Genomic DNA, 21,637 nt, shown 5'->3' with positions numbered 1-21,637 from the left:
TGAGCTTGGCAAAGTGGAAGAGTTTTCTGAAGGCCAGAAGAGGGTGTTAGAGAGATTTATTTCAAGATGTGGTCCCATGGGTTGTAATGGTTTCTTTGATGATATCCCACCTGAGTTCCAGTATAGGATGGTAGGTGACAAGTAGGGATGTGCAATCAGTGGTGGTATTGTCCCCCTCTACCCCTCCTGTGTTAAAGTAGGTTCTCCTGGGGTATTTGGCTTGTGCCATGATGCGATCTACTTCTCTGCTGGCGTGTTCTTGTTTAGTGAAGATGGTTTTAAGATGTTTATCCCCCACTTTCTCTTTGGAGCAAATTCTGTGGTATCTGAGTGCTTGGCTGTAGATAACAGATTTCTTGGTGTCGCGGGTGGTTATCTGTGGGTTTCTTGTATGTAGTTGTTCGTAGGGGTCCATTGTTGCAGCTGACTGTGGTGTTCAGGAAGTTGATGCTGGTTTGGGAGTGTTCTAGAGAGTTTCATGAATTTGTGGTGGTTATTGAAGTCATGGTAGAAATCTGAGGGAGTTTAGGTCATCTGTCCTAAGGTTGAAAATCATTAATGTATCTCAGGTAAATCATTGGTTTCATGGTGCATTTTTCCAGAAGTTCTTCCTTGAGGTGGCCCATGAAGAGATTGGCATATTGGGGAGCCATTTTAGTACCCATGGCTGTTCCCATGATTTGGACAAAGTGTTGTTGAATGTAAAATTATTGTGGGTCAGGAAGAAATAGATGAGTTTGGCAATGTGTTTAGGGTGGATTTCCTAGCATTGTGTATTATCTTATAGGTATTTGAGGCAGGCAGCAATGCCATCATAGTGAGGGTTATTGGTGTGTAGGGAGGTGGCAAGCACGGTGCTCTGGGAGAGGTTGATGATGTTTCAGAGTTTCTGGAGGAAGTCGGTAGTGTCTTTGAGGAGGCTGGCCCTTTATGTGGTGAGTGGTTTGAGAATGGTTTCTATGAGTCCTGATATTCTATGAGTCCTGATAAGTGTGCCATGGCCAGATATGATGGATCTGCCTGGTTTCCCTTGTTTGTGTACTTTGGAAAGCATGTAGCTATCCCTGGGTTGGGTTCGTAGAAGATGAGGTTGCAAAGTTTTTTCTTGGAATTGTTTGGGGACTGATTTGATGGTATCACTAAATTCCTGTATGAATTGTGGTGTGCAGTCGTCTTTGATTTCTTCATGGTAGGTGGTATCAGACCGTTGTCTGTTGGCCTCATTGATGAAGTCATGATGATTAAGGACTACAATGGCACCCCCTTTGTCTGCTGGTTTGATCGCTATCTGGTGGTTGGATTTCAGGGACTGTATCACTGTCCTTTCAGTGGAAGAGTAATTGTGGTGGATGTAATGTTTGTTGAGGATTTCAGTTGAACTGCAGTATCTGCACTCTCCCAGGAACTGAACGTCTGCCCACCACAGAACCTGATACCATACTAATATTTGGAGAACTAGAAGAATCCTTGCACCAACTCCACCATAAGGAAGTCTGTCACAACAAAGATGATACCACCCACAACTCTCACCGACAGTTGTAAGAAAAAAGAATCATATGACTGGATATCCCCCAGTGAATGAAACCACCCACTGGATCATTACAGTTTTTGTGCCATGAAAAAAACTGGGTGTGAAATATGCATCAAATGCCCCAACAACAAATATGTGGGTGAAACCAGACAATCACTGTGCTCTCAGATGAACTTTCATAGAAATTGATGAAAGACAAAACCACGATATGACCCATGTGTGACCACTTTTTCACAAAACAAAACACTCCAGATCAGACCTCTCAGTCCTAATCCTCAAAGGAAACCTGCACAACACCTTCAAAAGATGAGCTTGGAAACTTAAATTCACTACTCTGCTAGACATCAAAAATCATGGAGTAATCAGACACTGGTTTCGTGGCTCATTACAACAATTTAGAACACACCTTAATGCCTGCTAAGTGTTAATTGCCCACTTCATTTTAAATGGTCTTCTACAGCATGTATGCTTTAGCTTAACAATCTGTCCCAGCTTGTATTTAGCTCAGACATTCTGGATACCTTCTCCAGATCTGAAGAAGAGCTCTGTGAAGCTCAAAAACTTATCACTTTCACAACTGAAGTTTGTCCAATAAAAGATATTACCTCACCCACCTTTTCTCTTTTATGTCCTGGGACCAACATGGCTACAATAACACTGCAAACAACATGATTCTTAAATGCAGTATAGTTGTAGCCCTGTCGATCCCAGGACATAAACGAGAAAAGGAGGGTGAGATAATATCTTTTACTGGACCAACTTTTGTTGTTTCCAGCTCACCAAGGTCGTCTTCAGGTCTGGGAAAGTCCTTGAATGGTTCCTGAGGGCTTGTCTACACTGGCACTTTACAGCACTGCAACTTTCTCACAAGGGGTGTGAAAAAAACACATCTGTGAGCGCTGGAAGTTTCAGCTCTGTAACATGGCAGCGTAGACAGTGCACCAGTGCTGGGAGCTGCGCCCCTTGTGGAGGTGGGGTTTTTTTTAGAGCACTGGGAGAGCCCTCTCCCAGCACTATGCTGCCACTACACAAGCCACGTTAAAGCGCTGCTGCCAGTGCCATGTTGCCAGTGAAGACGTTCCCTTAGAATACGTGCTCACTACTTATGCTAAACAATCTGTTCTACCTTGCATTTAGCTGTGATGCTTGGAGTACCTTTCCCACACCTGAAGAAGAGCTCTGGGTGGCTTGAAAGCTTGTCTGTCTCACCCACAGAAGTTGGTCCAATAAAAGATACTACCTCACCCACCTTGTCTTTAAGAATCATAGAGAGACAATCTTTAAACTTGAATGGTCATTATAGAAGGCTCAGTCTCTCCTTTTTTGGAAAGGTAGTTTTTGGTTTTTTTGTGTTTAGTAAGAGGTGGCTAAAGCATTGTTAGATAACTAATTCTCCAATTAACATCAATCATTTTTATGGTTATGTGTTTTCTTATATTGGTGAACAGTGATAGCATCAAATGATCTTGTTATGCTTATACATAAAACATATTACTATTCACATAGTAATGGTATCAGACAGTTAGATGAAGCTTGCATTTGGATATAAAGTATTTGCAAATATACATCTCTAAAACGTGTGGCATCTCAAATATTTAAGGAATAAACAAAGGTTTCACCTGCAAGTGGAAACATGGGGGTTAGATGTGGTCAAAACATTTCCCAACTATAAATGTTATACTTAACGTTAAATAAATGAAGACTTTAGAGTACCTATAATAATTTCAATGTTTCTATAATTCTTTACGGCATGTGGAGGAGTTTGAAACTGAGGTTTTTCTCTATGAAGAGCAGAAAGGGTGAAAAAGCCCATTTTTATAACTTAGGCTATGTATATACACTACAAAGTTTTATTATACCAAACTGGTATCTCATATGAGAGGGAGGACCCTTGGTCTTTGGTACAATAGTCTTGTTGGTTATTTGCCTTTCTGATCAAAAGTTCTTCACTAATTGCAGTACATTTACGATTTGCAATTAGACTCCTATCATAGATTTTATACAAAGTAGTAATCAGAATAACACTTATGTACTTCATTCAAAATATATTATAAAAGAAAATAGTCTAGAATATTAAAGTGAAATAAAAGTTATAAAGCTGCAGAGTTTCTGTAAACACTCTTGGGAATAACAGACATGTTATCTTCCTTGATCCTTGGAAAGCCTGTCACGCTGACAGAAGACAGAATTCCTAAGGATCATATAATTGAACAGTTCATATAATTAAGCAAAAATATAAGCATGTGAGCAACTTTATTTCAAGCCTTGTGTATGAAAGTAAAGGTAAATATTTACTAAAATTTAGTAAAGGTGCAGGCAATCATGTTCTAACCTAACATTAGCATATATTATGATAATTTTATTATTTTTGCATCATTGAGGTTTACCTCCTGTAGGAGAATTTTTGAAAATCCCTCTATTCTTCCGTATTGAACGTATGAACACAGAGATAAGAGAGTACACTTCTCCTTAGTGTCACCTTTTGTACAAGCCACAGCTTTTTAAAAGCAGTAAGACAATACCTCACAATGCAAAACCACTAAAATCCATAGTGAACAAATGTATTTGTTTATCCTTATAATCTGACAAGGGCACATGTCTAAAGCAGTTTTGGCCCAATATCCACCTTTCAGACCAAAAAAAAAAAGAAAGAAAGCTGCAAGTCTGTCTAAATACTAAGATATATTAAAATGATAAATAATTTATAGAAAGGGTATTGGTTAGCATGTAAAATACAGGAAGGAAGTATTAAGGTGTAACCACTTCTATTGCAACTTTCCTCCTAGGGAGGTGGTGGAATCTCCACCCTTAGAGATTTTTAAGGCCTGGCTTGACAAGAGCTTTGGCTGGGATGATTTAGTTGGGGTTGGTCCTGCTTTGAGCAGAGGATTGGACTAGATGACCTCTTGGGGTCTCTTCCAACCCTAATATTCTATGAAACAGTTCCCATTGTGTAGTGCTATCTGAGAGGTTTACATTGTACACAGTTCCTGGGGTAATCATTGTGCTTATGTGTATTTCCTCAATAAGCCATTAACATTGTTTGGCCTTTTTACTGTTGTACCTGAAAGGCTGCCTGTGGGTGTTTTCAACCTCACAACATGTTTCCGTAACACATAAATAGCCAAACTTGTTAACTTCACATACGATGATAGCACATACAATCCAATGAGATATTAATGTCAAGCAGATCAAGACTTTTAGAATGATACCTCACAAGGCCTACTTTGTACAAAACATATCCTAATTACATGACAATGGTGAGTAGTGGGGTGCCAGTGTGTCACAGGCAGAATTAAGGTTATTGGGTGCCTTCGCTGAATTGATAAACCTTAATGTGCTTAGATTTATTTTAAATTTAACCTTAACTTTGAATATCCTGGGTTTATTACGTTTTCTGGGGTAATTATAACATCCCTATAGATTTCTCACTGTAAATTACTGATATGTACCCTCAACCAGTTTTTATCTGGGAGTTTATGTAATGTTCTAAGAAAGTGTACATGTATTGTAACCGTAAATATACTAAACCAAAACAAAAGAGCTAGTTCTGGTATCTGTTAAACTGGTGTAACTCTGGAGTAAGCCCAGGGAAGTGAATATGTTATTTGAAATTTAAATTATTGTGTAAACTAAACAAAGTCTCTGCTTCGTATATTTTAATTAACAAGAGAAGACGTTTATGGAATAGTTTAGGCTCTTTTTTAAAAAAAAATGCCATAAATAATTGGGAAATAGGATAATAAACTTTTTGAAAAGCCAAGAAAAAGCTAAATACTTGAAGTTTAAACAACTACCTATCAAAGTTTGCTCTTTATGGTGACCATCTAATGATAATGAAAGATAAATATTAGACTGCAAAGCCTTCCTCACTCTGTTTAGTATAGTGTGTGTTCCTTCATGAATTAATAACTTTTCAGATGCGAACTCCAATTTATTAATTCTAATGAATTATGCAATGAAAGTACTCAGATTCTTGATGCAGATTACTAACAGCAGCTTTAACTCTGCCCCTGCTGTTGTGTTACAAAATGATACTTCATTAAATGTCCATACTACCATATGTGCAATACATGCAATGGGCAGTCTTCATGCATCTTTTAGCTTTCTGTACATCAATTTGGCAACCCTTCCAGATTTCAGTAGTATATGGACAAATATTGCAACATGAGTTCTGTACATGGAAAAATATTCCAAAACACAGGTTTTTATTTAAATAGTGCAATGAATAATACAATAACTATTATGGGCCTGATTCTTTTAATGGATTTACACTGAATAAAACAGTGCTGAGTAAGACCCTCTGTTTTTTCTGGAGTTCATTTTACTCTATGGATCAATAAACATCCAAGTTTTGAAATGTTTTTTGATTTCCTTAATTTTGACTGCTACAGAAGGAGAACATTTCTGAGATCTGGCAGCTTTAGCACATCTATCAGCCCATACTGGGAAAGGTCTGTTAGCAGAGGGAACAAAACACTAACTAGCAAGATTTCTCTGGACTGCCTAATAGTGAGAGTCTCATGCTTCTATGCAGAATAGGAAAATTGTGATTCCATATTCGAGCACCATGGAAAGCATGATGCCCTGCTTAACTGCACTTAAATGGGATAGTCTCTTGATTGGGATGTTTCCCGTAGATCTGTTTTCAGTCTAATGATGAATTGTAATTGCTGCTGCTAATCGTGAAACAGTATTAGTTTATGTCGTGCACTTAGGTGGTGGTAAGTGGTTAGCAAAGTTTTAAATAAGTATGAAATTCTTGTTTTGTCTTAATAAAGAAGTTTCCAAATAAAAATTAAAGGGGAAAGCAATAAAGATGAAATGCAGTGAACACTCTTTTTTTATATTTAATACAACATTGTAAGTACTTTTGAACTGAATTGGAATTGAAGGCACTCAGTATCTTTCAGAATCAGGCCACCAATGGAGGCCAGTCACTGAGACTGTCCATCGGGCTCTTATTGAAGGGAATGGTAAAACACTTACTAATTTAAATGGAGCAGCAGTTCTTTGAATGGAACTATAGGCAGCCTGCTGTCATGCCTAAACTGAGGTCTGCTCCTGCAGCCCTTAATTGTGCAAATCTCCCACTGAATTCAGAGAGAGAGAGAGATGCGCCCTCACACTCATGATTAACACTGAAGAAATTCTGTTGTAAAACCAAATACTCTATTTAAGACTGTAGGTTAAGCATAATTCTTGAACAGAGCATACAAAAAATAGTAAATTCTGGAACTATTAGATGCCAAACTATAGCAATGCATATTCACATTATATTGTTATTTTCACTCTTCCTTTAAGAGTCAGGCTATTAAAAGAGCTTGACACCCATAATTGAGACTTGGTTTTCAGAAGAGCTTAGCTCCTGTTTAGGCACCAAAATAAGTGACCAGATTTTCAGAAGTACTGAGCAGTTCTGAAAATCTAGCTTTAATTGTCATAATGAGAGTGGCTGTTGGCTTAGCATTTGGGAAATGTGGCTCTAATTTATGTGCTTAAATGGGAGCTGGGCTCTGTTCAAAACTGGCCCTAACTGAGGATGTTGAAATCTGGCCCTGCGCTTTTGAAAATCTACTCTTATTTTGTTTAATTTAATCTCCAATTCTGCCACTTTTTCCTCACATTAGTAGCCCTTATTCACATAAATAATTTTCCTTGCACTCTACTTGTGTGGGCAATGACTTGCAGAATTGTGCTCTTAGACTCGAAGATCCTTTTGTGTTGCAAATTTAGGGTATGTCTACGCTGCAGCTCAGACCATACCTCCCAGTCCAGTTAAACAGACTTGTGCTAGCTCTGTTTAAGCTAGTGTGCTAAAAATAGCAGCGTGGATATTGTGGCATGGGTGGTGGCTTAGGCTAGCCCTCCAAACTTGGACAAAAGGGATTAGGCGGTCTTGGATTCGGGCAGCTAATCTGAGCTGCCATCCATGCTGCAACGTCCATGCTGCTGTTTTTAGCATGTCTGGGCTGAGAGGCATGCTCCAGCTGCAGTGTAAACATACCCTTACTGTCTTCTATTTCAAAGTATTCAAAGTTGTGGCTAGGCCTTCTGAGCAGCAGCAAGAACTTCCTATGCTGTCCATGGCACCACAATGGTTTCTGTGCTCCCAATGCTGCAGCTCAGTGCCTGTCAACATGACTATCCACTCTCTCTGCTGAAAGGTGATAGGCTATCTCCCTCCTCTTTTCTTTCTTCATAGGAAGGAGCAAGAGAGGGGCAGAGGGACCATTCTGGGTCTCAGCTCCCTCCCATTCTCTTTTTCCAGTGAGGACCAGGAGAATGATGATCGTACCCCAGTTTATTGTGGAGGTAGAGGCTGATCTACTGTAACTCCAGAAGATAAAGAACATCTGTTTTAAGAGCATAACATCCCAAATTTATGAGGCAAGAAAATGGAATGAATAAAATAATTTATCTGAATTTTTGAAGTATTCTTCCAATTCTGAATGATTATTTTGATGGCTATTTATAGTAAATCCCAAATTGCCTGAGACTCTCAGGGTTGCTAGAATGATGGTACCATTTTCCAACTGACGCCAACAACAAGTATTAACACATAGTCTAGCTTGGGGATCATGATTGGAGCCCACAGTGTTGCTAACGCATTTATTTTTATCATGCGTCTAGTAATTTTTAGTATTTTTCTTAAAGCCCAAGCAGCTGGAATTATGGGGTAGTTGGAATTCCAACTTTCATTTTAAAAAATAAGTTCCTAATCCTCCTGGTTGCTGAACAAAAGCTTGAAAAAGTGAAGTGAGATCACCCTAAAGACTAAAAAGCCAGAAGGCAAAGAAAAAGTGAGAGGGAGGATTATCCAATGGGTAGAGCACTAAGCTTGCAATTTGGGAAACTAGGGTTAAGTTCCCTGCTCTGCCACAGGCTAGCTGCATGACCTTGAGCAAGTCAACGTGTACACTGTGATAAAAAAACCCACGGCATTTAATCTCAGAGTGCGGGTCAGCTAACATGGGTTTGCAGGGCTCAGGCTGCAGAGCTAAAATTGCAGTATAAAGATTCCGGCTCTGGTTGGAGCCTGAGCTCTTAGACCCTGCAATTTTAGAGCCCTGCAGCCCAAGCCGTGTGAGCCCAAGTCAGCTGACCTGGGTCAGCCGGGGCCATCCCATGAGTATTCTATTGCAGTGTAGATATACTCTGAATTTCTCTGTGCCTCAGTTCCCCATCTGAAAAATGGGGATAATAGCATTTCCATACCTGAAAGGGGTGTTGTGAGGAGAAGTACCTTAAAGTTTAAGAGGTGCTCAGATACTATGGAAATGGGGGTCATATAAGTACATTAGATAACTAGAATAGAATATTTATTAATTTTTTTAAATCTCATGACTTTTAAGCTGATCTCATGATTTTTAGGGGGATGGCCTTGTGATTTTTTAATGATTGTGGTCTGTAATACTGGGTCCATAATGACTGATATAATAGCAGTAGAGTGGGAAGCATAATTTATACCAATCAGTGCAGTCTACAATTCTTCCTCTTTTCCTTCAGACCTTGTTCCATTCTTCCTGTGACAGGGGATATATACATATATATGTATTACATACAAATATACATAGGGCCCAATTCTCTTTTATACCAGAGCAATTTCAATATACCGATATAATTGAGAGGAAAATTTGGCTTCTGAGGGGTAGAATATAGAAGCTCGTGCAGTCATTATGCAGAATTTTAATACAGTTAATTAAAATAACGACATCACAAGAGACTAAAAGACTTGGGGAGAAGATTGGAGGATAATCATAATATATGAAAGTCATCTGTATGATATTTGTCAACTGATAGTGGGGGGAAAATAGTAGTTCTAGGATGCATCTGAGAAGCATGTAGCTGGGAGCTCAAACTGACCATATTTTGAAAGAGGAAAGCATGATTCATGAAGAAAATTGTATCAATTTTCCTTTAAAGTCAGACGTACAGTTAAAGATAGAATGTTTAATATCACAGGCCTCCTTGGGAAATAATAACATTTTCAGAATTTGTGAACAATGTGGTAGATGTCTCAAGTTATTTGTGAGGGTAACACCATATAATGTGTAAAATCACACAACATGTTGCCAAGGAGATAACTTGTATTGCTACATAAGGTATTTCCAACAGCATAATGTCAAAGTGCCTGATTTAAAGTTCATTGAAGTCAATGCGAGTCTTGGACTACAGCAGACTTTGATTCTTGGAACAGTTGAATCAGAGGAGTACTTCTGCTAAAGTACTTATAAGTTGTTTATACTATATCTTATCTATTTGTTAGCTTAATTCCCTCCTGTCAGTTCTCTGTATTTATTTTCTTGCATAGTTCTCTTAATTGTATTGGAGAACTATTACCTTATTCAATTGAAATTTAATAATTTGGTAGAATATTTAAGTGCACACACATGAAAGGGATATTTATATAATAAATTGCAGAGCCATATGATAAATGAATTTATCTTGTACCTTTTAACAACTAGATCTGTGCTCTGCTCATTAATCCATATCCCCACAATTTATTCTAACATTCCAAACATCTGAACATCTTCAAATTGTTAATATTTTTTAAAAACCAGTCAAAGAATTGTACATTTCCTTCTTTTCTTCATAAACATAGAATTTCACTCAGAAAAATATCACACTGGCCGCACTGTTCTTGAAAATTTTTGCACATAGCTGGGGCTTAAAAACTATAACACTTGGATATCACACTGGATCCAAGACCCAGAATAGGTAGGAATTGGCCTTTGAGCAGATACAGGTTTTATTTTAATAAAAATGTCAGTTTTAAACTGTCCTGTGACCTTCCAGTAAAAGAAATGGGAGATTTATATCAGCAGAAAGGGGAAATTTGCGACTTCCCAATGGGACCCAATACTTGGTCATAGCCCTAAAAGGGTCTGGGATAAGACAATTAAAAACCATTAGATTCTTAACTACTTTCATCCATTATTAGAAGTAAGTAGGTTTTCTTCCTTCACAGTTAGACTCATGGTAAGTAAGGACACCTGGATTTTCAGGTAGGGAGATATGTAAAAAAAAACACCAACAAACATTTCACCTTTGTCTTTCTCCTGATCCATACATTGTATGCCTATATTTATAACAGTTACACAATTCATGTGCACCAAGAAATCTCTCTTTTGAATTCCTCCATAAGGTCCTCTCTTTCTGTTCACTGCTTGGAAGTTAATCTCACTGACATGATTGCTGCCTTCTCTTTTGCTTAACCTCTTTTACTCAGGTGAAGCCCACTGTAATGCCCAATCTGGTGTCCTTACTCAGACCAAACTCCTTTAGACTTTATCAGTTGATAGGGATTTCAGTCTGTCTGTCTAACAAAAAAAATCATACCTTCATAGACATGGCAGTCAATATAGAATCTGGTGCTATGTATTGTATTTCTCCTGAGTTAGACTACAAACTCTTCAGAGCTTGGACTAGTTAAGTATTTTGTGTATTTACAGTATTGTATAAATAGTAATTGATAAAAAGATTGCGTTCCATATTGACTGCTAATTCCAGGAAGGCATGACATATGTCATGGTAAACAAAGAAGATCATCAGCATCCTTACAGCAAGAAAACAAACCCACAGAATAAAAGCAATGGCTGTTAGAAAACTGAAACAAAACAGATTTGTAAGAGTCAATTATTATAAATAAGTTGTTTTAAAAAACCACTATAAAATACCTACCTACATGGCTTTTGGAACATATACTGTAAATCTAAAGGAAAGAAGCTATTAATTAGTTTCTGAAATTAACTAATTTCTATCCTTTGATTATTTCTCATTTTAAAAAAGGGTTAGAGGAATCTGTTAATGCAAACAGTTCTGCAGCAACTTACATCCTAAACAGCTGTTTAGGAATTTAAAGTAACAAACTAAGTATAAAAGATTAGGGAACAGTTGGGCTGTGATGCAGTTTGTGTTCAGCTCTGAAAGCAAAGATTACTATTGAAGACAGTTTCGAATACTTACCCTTTCCCCTTTTTTTAATATTTGTATGTTTTTATTAGGGCATCCAAGATGGATCTCAAGTGTGCGCTGGAAGAATGTTCAATGGCACTGAACTTATTTCTAAATAATAAATTTTCTGAAGCCCTGGAATTACTTCGGCCATGGTGAGTTCATTTTGTTTGTTAGAATTAATGAGAACAGATACTGTAAGGCATGCCATCTGGTTGCTGAGCACTAATCTAAGACCTCTGAATATAGTAGCTTTCATTACTTCCATTTTATCTCTCCTGACCAATTCTGCATTGCTCCCGCAGTATATACTGTTTCTGTTTAAACATACTGAAGTTACAAACCCTGTCAGTCAACCCAGGGACTTTGTTTTATTTTAGTCGTAATTCTAAGGCCTAAATCAAGTCCTTGCATATGCAGTGAAGGAAGGGGGGAGAGCAGAAATTCTGCCATCTTGTATGTGTTACAAAAGGCTTGTTGCAAAATATGGCTGTTTTTCAAAAAATAGGCCAGGATAGAGGAATGCTGTGGAGTGCACTTTGATACTTCCCTGATGGCGGTATATGTGTTACCTGGAAGTTGGAGATGAGCTGCTCTTCTCCCTTTACAGCACAGCAATGGGCAGGATTTAGCTTTAACTCCGACTTTTGAAAAAGTTATTTTCCTTCTAGTTCTCCCTGTTCCTCCCTGCCACCTCCTCCCATCAAGAAAATCAGCATGAAAGTACAGTTATAAAGGCTTAATTTAGTAGAAAGATTTTCTCTATTAAATAAATCTATTCCTGTAGTATGATGATTTTCCACATGGGTCATCCTTTAACGATAATAGGAACAATCTTTTGACTGGAAAGGAATATCTGAAAGAAATGGGGGATGCTTTTGTTTATATATGAGTGAGTGAGTGCATGCATGTAAAATATACTTAAAGTTGGGAATGCTTCCTGTTTAAAGAGTGATTCTTGAGAGCTCTAAAATCTTCAAGCTTACTCAGTTATCTTGAAATATGCTGCACCCAATGAGGGTATGGCTAGGATTGGTGATCCAAATTTGGAGTCATCTGACCAAGGGGTTCCTGAGATACAGCCCCCGGCAAAAAACAGCATTTTACAAAACCAATGAGTTCTTGTAAATTTTTGCACATAGCTAGGGCTCAGCCCATGACTCTGTCCTCCAACTGATTTCAGTTGCTTGACATTTATCTTAGTTAGTGCATGGCACTCGTTGCCTCTTTTGGGAAAGCAATATTTAAAACCTTATTAAAGAAAGAGTTTAGCTCTCTAGAACGGTATGTGCCAAACACTCTCACCCCAAAGCGATTGGATGTACATGTGTAGCAAGACTATTCAAGAGGGTTTGCAGGCAGCCAGTTGTCACAGTAATTTGGTGGTTCAATGCAACATACTGTGGTCACTGAAGCTGAGTTGCCCCTGCACTGTAAATTTGAATCCTATCCTTAGCAGAAATCGGAGATTGAATGTATGCACATGTCAACAATTGACCTCTCTCAAGGGTTTTTGTTTTGTTTTGTTTTCTGGAAATGTGCCCTGCTAATTTGTACAGCTAACAGGTATAGGTAACTGTTTTCTGAAAGATAATAAATTACACATGCTCTGTGCAGATATATAAGTGATTCCTGGGCATGTTGCTACTTGAGTCCCTCTCTCTTCCCTCTCCCCACAGGGAAGCCAGGTTCTGGGTGTGCCCTGGCTCTATGGGAGAGAATCTGAGCCATTCTCCCTGTATGTGTTCCAGGATCTGGGCATCTCTGTCCTTCAAGGGGGACTCTGAGCCCTACTCACCCTCCCCCCCCCCCCCCCCCCCCCCCGTGAGCTGCGATCTGAGAGGCTCATTAAAGTAACACAGATTTAAACATCCAAAAACTAGAAAATACAAACTGAAAGTACATGCTGCCCTTATGTGTGGTGGAGTGGGTGGGGGCTGGCTTGGAGTCAGGGAGGACTGGGTGGGCTAAGGGCATGACTGCGGAGGCCTGGCCAGAATAGGGGAAGGGGTCTGCTGGGGAGAACAGTGAGGGCACTGGCTGGATGTATAGCTCAACCTTTATAACCAAAGAAGTGTGTGACTCCCTCATAAGCTGCAGCCTGTGATATATGTATACAGCAGCAGAAGGTGCTCGGCCCAAGGAACAACTTTTCTGTGCTAATGGCTTAATAGGATGGGAAAGGGAGGGTTATGAAAATATTGGTGTGTCACCTATATGTTGCAGAGGATAGTGAGGGAGGGAGATAAAGAAGAAGAGAGATACACTGGTCATCTCTCACATGCTTAAAGTTACTGTAAACCAGTGGTTCTCAACCAGGGGTACGGAGAGGTCTTCCAGGGGGTACATCAACTCATCTAGTTATTTGCCTAGTTTTACCACAGGTTATAGAAAAAGCACTAGCGAAACCAATACAAACTAAAATTTCATATAGACAATGACTTGTTTATACTGCTCTATATACTATACACTGAAATGTAAGTATAATATTTATATTTCAATTGATTTATAATTATATGGCAAAAATGAGAAAAATAAGCAATTTTTCAGTAATAGTGTGTTGTGACACTTTTTTGTATTTTTATGTCTGATTTTGTAAGCAAGTAGTTTTTAAGGGAGGTGTAAGTTTGGGGATATACAAGACAAATCAAGGGGGACAGTAGTCTGGAAAGATTGAGACCCATTACTGTAACCAATGTGGAATAAAACTGCCAAGATTTTGGGTAATAGTCATGTCTGTGATTTCTCTCCCTGTCCCCTTGGCAACTCCAAACATTTCAAAGCATAACCATCATCACCCTTCCACAGGAGCAAACTGTACAGGAATGGGGAGGAATGCTTAGGAATCACATATCATTCTTTACCTTTAGACTAAAACAGCCTAACTCCTACAAAAGTAACACCAGATGAACAAAAACTCCAAACTTCAAACAGTGGGAGATTCACTGGCAAAAAACTTTGTTAAAGCAGAGGTAAATTTGCCTGTTTGTCTTGTGCCCTTCCAGAGCTTCATGTTCAGCAAAACTCAAACTTCTGAAAACCAGGAAATAAAAGTTAATTTAGATACTGTAATGGGTTGTGCTCACCACTGTGGCACCATCTGCTGGTTGCTCTGGGAATTAGCTCTGTCTATCAGCAGAGCACCCTCCTCTTGTGGTGTCTCACTCTCTGTCACTGCTTCCCTTCCCTGAGCCACTTCACCGTAGCCCTAGCACCCACTCAGCCCTTGTTTCAAGGCCTGCAGTCTGGCAGGGTCAGCCAGAGCTCCCACTGCACTGCACTGCCCTGCCCTGCCCTGCCCTGCCCTGCTCTGCTCTGTCCAAGGTGCTGCTCCTTCTCCCAAGAGCCAGTCCTCCTCCCTTGCTGGTCGGGGGAGACTCCCCTCTCCCCTGTGTTGCAGCCTTTATATAGAGCTCAGCCTGGCCCTGATTGGCTGCCCACTGGCCCTTTCTGATTGGCTGCCCATCTGTGCAGCCTCTCTGGCCTACTTTAACCCATTTTCTCCTGGACTGGGGTAGCCATCCCACTAGAGATACCAACACAGCCTTAACTGAGCCCTCTTTGAGCAATGCCCTAATACTCCCGTAACACACATTCTCGCACTTTCAGATAGTACACATTACTCAGGAAATAGGGTATATGACCATGATAGCACAGAATTTAATGCCCTGTCTTTGCTAAGGCAAAACTTATGTTTAGGTGAGCTGTTCTGAACAGGAGCTACAAACACCTGTCCTACACTCAAACAGTGAGCCAGCCCCACAGAAACTAACTTGCTACATATTACAACCTTTTCATCCCCTTTTATAGCCTCTTCACTCTTACCACAGAATTACATGTGACAATATATTTTAATTTACCCAACATTAAACCCAGAGAGTACTCTCATATCCCATCTCACTGGTAATAATCTGCATGGCAAAGAGGTTCCTGTACAATGCTACTGATATAACAGCACTCAGTGCTGAATTGAGGCATACTGGATCTCTCCAGGTATGCATACACCTCTTCCCTTTGTTCACACACGGGAGGGCAATGAGGCTCTCAGACCGCCCCCCCCCCCGAGAAGAAGGGTCCCCCAGATATCACAATCTCAGCTCTGCCAAACTTGTCCGAATGAATGCTTCTATCCAGTACAGCTATATTTAACACAATTAATGCAGGTGGAATGCACATTGATAGTTCCTAGTGGCTATTGATGTGGATACAGCTGCAAAATGAGGACAGACACATGCATGGAACTAAACAGCAGGCTGCAACTTTTATTACATTTTATCACAGAAGAGGGATGCTACCTATCCATCACCCATACTCTCCTATACCAGGTATTTAATTGGTTCCAATGCAGTGGTTATAGGGCTCCTTACCATATAACCCATAACTAGAGCCGGGGCTACAGGGCTCCTTACTGTATAATCCATAATGCAGGGTACGCTCTCCTTAGCCTACCTTCAGGACTCAGCTCTCTCTGAGTTCTAGCACACACCATGATGATCCCAATGAGGATCAGAGGGTACATCAGGGTGCGGACCTTGTACTGCAAGGGCCACAAGGTCCGACCTTGGCCCACAAGGGCTCGCCCTATCACATGAGCCCAAAGCCCATCATCAACATCCCAGGTCTTTTACCTCTGAGAACCGTTCATTTGATTTTCTGAACTGCACTGGAAACCAGCTGCAGTTGGGACAAATAAACACCACCCCAGCACCTTAGTTAGGTACCAAGTGCATTCCTACTTAATTTGCTGTGGCTTGAAAGTGCTGTGCGGAAGGCAAATAATTCCCTGGTCCTCTGCCATTTGAGTCATGGGAGAAAAAATTCCTTCCTGACGGTCTAAACAGGTGATCTGCTAGATCCTCAGCATCTATCAGACTGGGTTCCCACTCCTAGTTGGGTGGGTAGGGTGGGCTGCTGGAACAGAGCCAAAAGAGGCTCCACATGGCTCCTATGCTGAGCAAAATCTTGGGAGCTGGAAAATGCTAGCCAATCAATACCCTTCTTCCCCAGCCAGCCGGTGGGTGCCAGAGACTTGCAGGGGAGCAGCTACCTATTATCCCTTGGCAAGTGTCTCCCTCACTTGCTACTGGACTGTCCTCTTTCACTGCCCCATCAAGTTCCCCCACCAGTTGATGCAGGTGGATGGCATTTGCCATCTCCAGGTAGGCCAGAGTTAAAGTTGTGTTTACTGTATGTTTCCTGGTTTTCAGAGGTTGTTTTGATGGTCACAATGTTCTGGAAGGACCCAAGACACCATTGAGCAAACTTAACTTTGCTTTTTGGTGCTGAAGAATATGATGTATTTTTTTTAATTTGTTTGTTTGGCTAAAATGCACAAGATTTGTATGTTTGCCCCAGGTCTAAAGACAGCATGTACCATGCCCTTGGCTACAGCACTATTTTAGTTATGCAGGCTGCTATGACCTTCGAGCCCCAGGATATCCAAATGGGGATTTCTACAATGAAGGAAGCTTTACACACCTGCCAAAGGTAAGCCTAAGCAATTTACATTTTGACAGATATTAAATAAAATAGGCATTCGTATATGTCAAGCTTCTACTTTGTCAGCACAAATCAGTACTTGACCACCGTTCCAGAATGGAGCAAGCATGATGGGAGATTAAGTTGGGTATGACAGAACAAATCATATTATGGAACTAGGTATTCTGGTAAATTCTGAAGACTCAATCGAGATCAGGTATTTGTAGACTCAAATGTTAATTAAGTATCTAACTAGCCATGTAGACAAGCAAATAGGCAGTTTCTACATGCAGTTACAGTAATTCTGTATGCATTTTGGGCACAGGATTTCGTGCAGCCCTTATTTTCTGATTGTTTGAAAATATGGTATTCAGTGTTTTTCCTGGTGTCATTGTGGAAATCCTATCCTCTTGTATTGTTGTGTTCATAGATGGACCATATATTTTGAAAAATTAAGAGCTGACCTGAACCTTCACCCAAAAATGAACTCACCTTTTTGGTCTTGAAATTTCAAACATTTAATTTCCTTTACAGTAAACATACGTGCACCGTCCCCCTCCAGTTAACTATTTTGTGCCTTTCTTTGCTTCCTGGTTTTGACTGGAAGTGGAAGGACTGAAGTAACCTGAGCAAAGCTGTCCTCTACAGTAACTCCTCACTGAACATTGTCGTTATGTTCCTGAAAAATGCGACTTTAAGCAAAAGAATGTTAAGCGAATCCAATTTCCCCATAAGAATTAATGTAAATAGGGGGGGTTAGGTTCCAGTGAAACTTTTTTTTTGCCAGACAAAAGACTATATTAATTATACACACACACACGCGCGCGCATACAGAGTATAAGTTTTAAACAAACAATTGAATACTGTACACAGCAATGATTATTGTGCATCTTGGTTGAGGTGGTGAAGTCAGAGGCTGGGATATTTCCCAGGGAATGCCTTACTGCTAAATAACGAACTAGCAATTGGCTGAGCCCTCAAGGGTTAACCTGTTGTTAATATAGCTTCACACTCTACAAGGCAGCAGGAATGGAGGGAGGGGAAACAGCATGGCAGACAGACAGAGACACACAGTGAGTGTGAGAGTGTGTGTGTGTGTGTGTGTGTGAGAGAGAGAGAGAGAGAGATGCGCATTTCCCCTTTAAGTATGCTGACCCACTCTTAAGTACACTGCCTTGTTAAGTTAATCAGCAAGGTGAGACCACAGCTGCTGCCAGGAAGCTCCCTCCGTCCTGAGCCCTGTTGTGTGTGTCCCCCCTGTTTTGTGGAGATGGTAAGCAGGGTGCAGGAGCAAGGGGGAGAGGGACACCCTGACATGAGCCACGCCCCCATCCCCCGCACAGCAAGCAGGGGGCTCAGGGAGCAGCTCCAAGGCAGAGGGCAGGAGCAGCACATGACAGCTGAACTGCCAGCAATTGATAGCCTGCTGGGTGGCTGCTACACAGGGAACTTAGGGGAGCGGGGGGCTGATAGGGGGGCTGCTGGTCCATCCTGGTTCCAAGCCCCCACGAGTTAGCTGCAACGGGTTGCTCTTCCTGCAAGCAGTGGACAAAGCAGGCGGCTACCAAATGACGTTATAAAGGAGCATTGCACAACTTAAACGAGCATGTTCCCTAATCGATCAGCAATGTAACAATGAAACAACGTTCACCGGGATGACTTTAAGTAAGGAGTTACTGTACTGGAGTTTTTTCACGGGAGGTGGATTTTGCAAAATATCTAGACAAGAGGTTGATACATCTTCAGATTAAAAAACTTCTGGATTTATGTTCTTCGCTGAACCTATGGAGACATTGTGGCCCTATAGTTAGGGTATAGGACTAACAATCAAGAAATGTAGCCTCTGTTTCTGCCTCTGCCATGGACTTGATTTGTCAACTTGGTGCGTAACAGTGTTTAGTCCTCTCAGCAATAAGAAAAAGAAAACTGAGAGAAACATAGGTTTACATTTACAACAGCTAGTTGCAAAACATCCAGTCTAGGGCTGCAGCTTCTTGTCTTTGCCAAATTTAAAGGGAAACCCACAGAAAGGCATGATGAGAAACGTGTTCCCATAAGAAGGCAGTCTTCACTGGGGAAAAATAGTAAGAAGCAAGAATTGTCAAGGAAGGAGTCTGCTTTCTGTTGTGTGTGTCAGCACTTACGTCACGTTGTGCAAGTAGCCCTTAATTTTCAAAGGTTCACAGTTTGGAGTTCCCAGCTTTAGATATCTAATACCTGTTTTTCAAATGTGTTCAGTGTCCACCCTTCCAGATGAATTCATTGGGGGCTACATGTGCTCAGCACGTCTGAAAATCAGGCCCATATTGGTATCTCAGATTGGGCACTCAGAAACTGAGGCATGCAAAATTAAAATCTCTATTACAACACCCTGATTCATCCCCAGAGCATTTTCAATTCTTTGCATTGAAGAAGGAGGGGGTCCTGTGGAAAAAAATGTGTGTGATCATGTCATTAAAGACTGTATCATAATGCATATACACAATGGGGGCAAATTAAGGTTGCATGGACTCCTAGGCTTCTGTGTATGTCAAGAATGGGAATATATACTAAAACTGTAGTCCCAGTAGAAAGTACCATTCCTTTTTTTAAAGAATGACTATAAAATCTCTCTCTAAAGTTTGGGGGTGTTAATAATCACAGTGTATTTAGATAAATGTGAATGCCTGTTGAAATTCACTTATCCTATGTTGTTGTTTTTCTCCCATGGCTGGCTGACATAGATTCAGGAAAAGAAGCACTGTGGTAGAGTCTTTGTCCAGTCTGGTTTCTAAACAGTCAATGGATCAGCTGAGTGAAGGTAAGAGAAATGAGAGACATTTTCTGAAAAACATATATGAATAACCATTTTGTGAAAAACAACATACAAATAGATGCAGTTTTGTGATTTAAGTCACCTTCTATAAAAAAAAAAAAAAAGTGGAATAGGTGAAGTTTTCCCCCCTCGTATCCAAATATTGGGGACACCTCTAATAACAAAGTTACTCATTCAAGGTGGATATTTTGATATACACATGTTCCTCTAATGCAGCATTTCACTAAATGAGGGTGGGTGGGGGGTGCTAATGATTCTACTGGAGAGGCCCTGGAGATGCATAAATTAAGATGGATCTGCCTTTTACAATATATGGTAGGGTAGAAGGGGAAAGTGATTATTTTAATTTTCCTGAAGTGGGGTTCAATTTCCAAAAGTTTTGGAATAACATCTGATAATCTTCAAGGGTTATGAGTTTGAGTTTTTAATATGTGTGTGTATTAGCAGTAATTGTAATATTGTGTTCCTGTTGCTTTTCATCATTCCCAGAAGTATTGCTTTTGGAAGATGGTACTTCAGCAAATCATGTGATCGTCCTGGAAATGTTTAATTGCATGCACTGTAACAACTTTCTTAATCAGACTCCCCCACTGAGTGGGGGCTTTATCTCAGGCTGCGCAAACTTAATTTAAGCATTGTCCTTGGCTAAAAGCTGTGGCCCTCTGCTACAAAAGCTATATATGTAATATCTCAGTGATCCTCAACACAGGAAGGTGTTAGGTTTTTTTGGCCGCTTGTTATGGATATTTGTATCCTGTCCTTTGCTGGTTGCAACAGTTTTTTCATAGAAATAAATGTCATGCAATTCAACTTGTACAGCTCATTTTTCTGGTAGATGGTTTACAATCTCTTAGCCTTTTAAATACACATTATCATAGAAATTGTGTTGATTCAAATACCCCTGAACTTTCAATAGGCTTGAGATTTACCTCTGAAGTATGAATTTTGACTGTTAAAGGAAACAGATGGCCCTAGGTCTCCATAAACCAATAAAAAGTCCATGTTGAGTTTCATGCCTGGTGTATGTGTTTTGAATATCCCAAAAGCCAAATTGTCATTTAATCTAAATAATAGTGTGTGAACTCAGTGTGTAGCTTCAATACATTATTTAATTTTCCTCACTGTAATTTTGGTTTACATTCTTAAATACCTAATTGCTTGAAGTAGAGCCTGTTTTGAGTTTAGGTTCCAAAGATTCAGCATATAATACAGCACTCATCATTTGGTAGATGTTACGTTCATTTAAAATCCCAGCTGCCTTGTTTATTTCCCTGAACAAATTAAAAATTGTATCATAAAAGGAGAAATTTATATATGATCATAAATGTACAGGATTTACAAGGAATAGTATTTTAAAAGAACAGTTCTGATTTATGAAATATTCTGAGCTTCAGAATATTATAGGAAGTGTTTTTGTAATTTTTGACGATATAACTATTGCAGTATAATAAAATATTGAATAGAGACAAATAGAGATTTATTATTTTTCATTTATATAATAAGTGGAGTACACATACTGCAGTGTAGTATCTCTGCTTGTTGCCTTTCTAAGGCATCTACTACCATGGGATCTAAGTGCATGTGTAAGAATTTTGCTTCTTTCGATACTTTCATACTGTTTAAAATTTAATTTTATGATATGTCTGTCTTGTAATCAGATTTTAAGTAAGATAAGGGACTTCTAATTATTGAATCTTTCTTTATTCATGCCCACTTGCTTTCCATTTAATGCGCTAGTTGGTGTAATGAAGATGAAGAAGTGGGCTCAAATTGTGATTGCTGGCAGACATTATACGTGAAAATGAACATGATGGTCTCCTAGTTTTTAAGGATGCAATTTTTCTACAGCTCACTAC

The 21,637-nt window shown here is 39.8% G+C and overlaps 1 protein-coding gene across 5 annotated transcripts in view; it reads left to right on the top strand.

The window, feature by feature from the left end:
* Positions 1 to 21,637, top strand: part of TTC39B (tetratricopeptide repeat domain 39B) — a 187,324-nt gene that overhangs the window by 123,140 nt on the left and 42,547 nt on the right. For all 5 annotated transcript variants that reach the window (XM_007061690.4, XM_037901991.2, XM_043546842.1 and 2 more), the window contains 3 exons: positions 11,539 to 11,643; positions 16,844 to 16,975; positions 19,690 to 19,766. In XM_007061690.4, coding sequence (XP_007061752.2) covers positions 11,549 to 11,643; positions 16,844 to 16,975; positions 19,690 to 19,766 — 304 coding nt within the window. In that variant the 5' untranslated portion in view covers positions 11,539 to 11,548. Of the gene's footprint in view, positions 1 to 11,538; positions 11,644 to 16,843; positions 16,976 to 19,689; positions 19,767 to 21,637 lie in introns of those variants that run through there.

This window comes from Chelonia mydas, chromosome 5 (genome assembly GCF_015237465.2).
Source record: "Chelonia mydas isolate rCheMyd1 chromosome 5, rCheMyd1.pri.v2, whole genome shotgun sequence".
Classification (NCBI taxonomy): Eukaryota; Metazoa; Chordata; order Testudines; family Cheloniidae; genus Chelonia; species Chelonia mydas.
The sequence above is the reverse complement of the archived record's forward strand: the minus strand, read 5'-3'. Positions and strand labels throughout refer to the sequence as shown.